This window comes from Echinops telfairi, unplaced genomic scaffold, assembly GCF_000313985.2.
Source record: "Echinops telfairi isolate 266 unplaced genomic scaffold, ASM31398v2 ScPeMD7_7417;HRSCAF=8455, whole genome shotgun sequence".
Classification (NCBI taxonomy): Eukaryota; Metazoa; Chordata; class Mammalia; order Afrosoricida; family Tenrecidae; genus Echinops; species Echinops telfairi.
In genome coordinates this window covers 5,997,688-5,999,044 of record NW_022111317.1, presented here as the reverse complement: position 1 = coordinate 5,999,044, position 1,357 = coordinate 5,997,688, and the positions used below count along the sequence as shown (strand labels likewise).

At 57.4% G+C, this 1,357-nt stretch overlaps 1 protein-coding gene across 1 annotated transcript in view; it reads right to left on the bottom strand.

Moving 5' to 3' along the window:
* The window catches only part of RASGRP2 (RAS guanyl releasing protein 2), a 13,065-nt gene that overhangs the window by 6,542 nt on the left and 5,166 nt on the right, over positions 1-1,357 (bottom strand). The window contains exon 11 of the mRNA XM_004713511.2: positions 779-894. Within this exon, the coding sequence (XP_004713568.1) occupies positions 779-894 (116 nt within the window). The remainder of the gene's footprint in view (positions 1-778; positions 895-1,357) is intronic.

The following is a 1,357-nucleotide window of genomic DNA, read 5'->3' as shown; positions in this document are numbered from 1 at the left end:
GTAAGGGCAGTTGGTCAACATGGGTTAAGGGCAGGTGGTCAACATGGGTAAGGGCAGCTACTCTGCCCGTGGGAAAGGTGGTGGGAGGATCTTCTGCCCCTTAGTTTATGCATTCTGTTCATGAAAAAACATTCTCTTACTATCTGGGATTTCTTTTCCTTTTTTTTTTTTGCCTGAGAGTGTATATTTGGGATGAGGAGGGTCATACGAGACCCTTAAAATACAGGTAAACGTTTCTCGTCCTCATCGTCGCTCTCACAAACCGACTGCCCGTTTCGACTGGGGCTTCGTCTGCTCTGCAGAGCATTAGAGGTCAGGCCCGGTGGCAGGGGCCCCGTTTAACCTCCTTCTGAAAGCCAGCTGCTTTCTCCAAGTGTCAGCAGCAGGACTCGAAGTGAGCAGTGGGGGTGACTAACGACAGGCCTTCTTATCTATTCATGAAAACCAGGCCACCCAGGGCTCCACTCGGCCCACACGTGGCCAGCTGTGAGCGCCACAAATAAAGTGGTCTCTGTAGCAACAGTGCCCAGGCCCCAGTCTCTGTGGGACTCAGGGAGAACCCCCTGTCTGAAGGAGTGAGGTAAGGCTGGGCCCCCACAGCTGACCCCCCTCCCCCACAGAAAAAAACCCCAATAGTCCCTCTCTGCAGGGTGGCCTCCGGGGTCAAGCGGTTTGGTTCTCTGTCCGCTGGCTGGCACAGGAGGAACCGGGAGCCCGAGGGGAAGTGAGTGGGCCGCCTTCCCTCTCCCCTAGTCTCCCAGCCCCCTGTGCTCCTCACTGGTTCTGATCTAGCTCCCCAAAAGCGCTGAGGTACGGGAAGTTCCCACGAATGATCTGGAACTCTTCCTGTGAGATGTGGCCGTCGCCGTCTACGTCAAAATTCCGGAACACAGACTGCAGGGTGGGGGCGAGGAAAAGGGAAGGGTGTCAGGCCCCTCCCCTTCCCAGGCTCCCCATCCATTTATAAAGCACAGGTTCCCTATCAAGCACAGATTCCCAAACATTGTTTGACCGACCAAGAAGACCATTTCAGGTGGAGGGGAGCTACTGCGCACCCCATCTGACGATTAAAGATTCTCCTACTATGGCCCGTAGCCCAGGATCAAGTGTGGCTCTCTGCGTCGGCAGGCAGTTCCAGCGCTCACGGGGGCGTTGGGGGTGGGGGGTGATGCTGCCCACTTGGGGAGACACAGCTGTCCCACCATCTGCCCTCCCCCACCTCATTAGTGTCTTAGTCCTTGTGTGTGCCCCGTCCCCCGCCCCACGACCTCCCACCCCTGTGCCTTCTGCTGGCCGAGCGGGGAGGTGTCCCAGGGGTGGCACTCTGGCAAAGCCCACCTTCGCTGACCAATCGCTC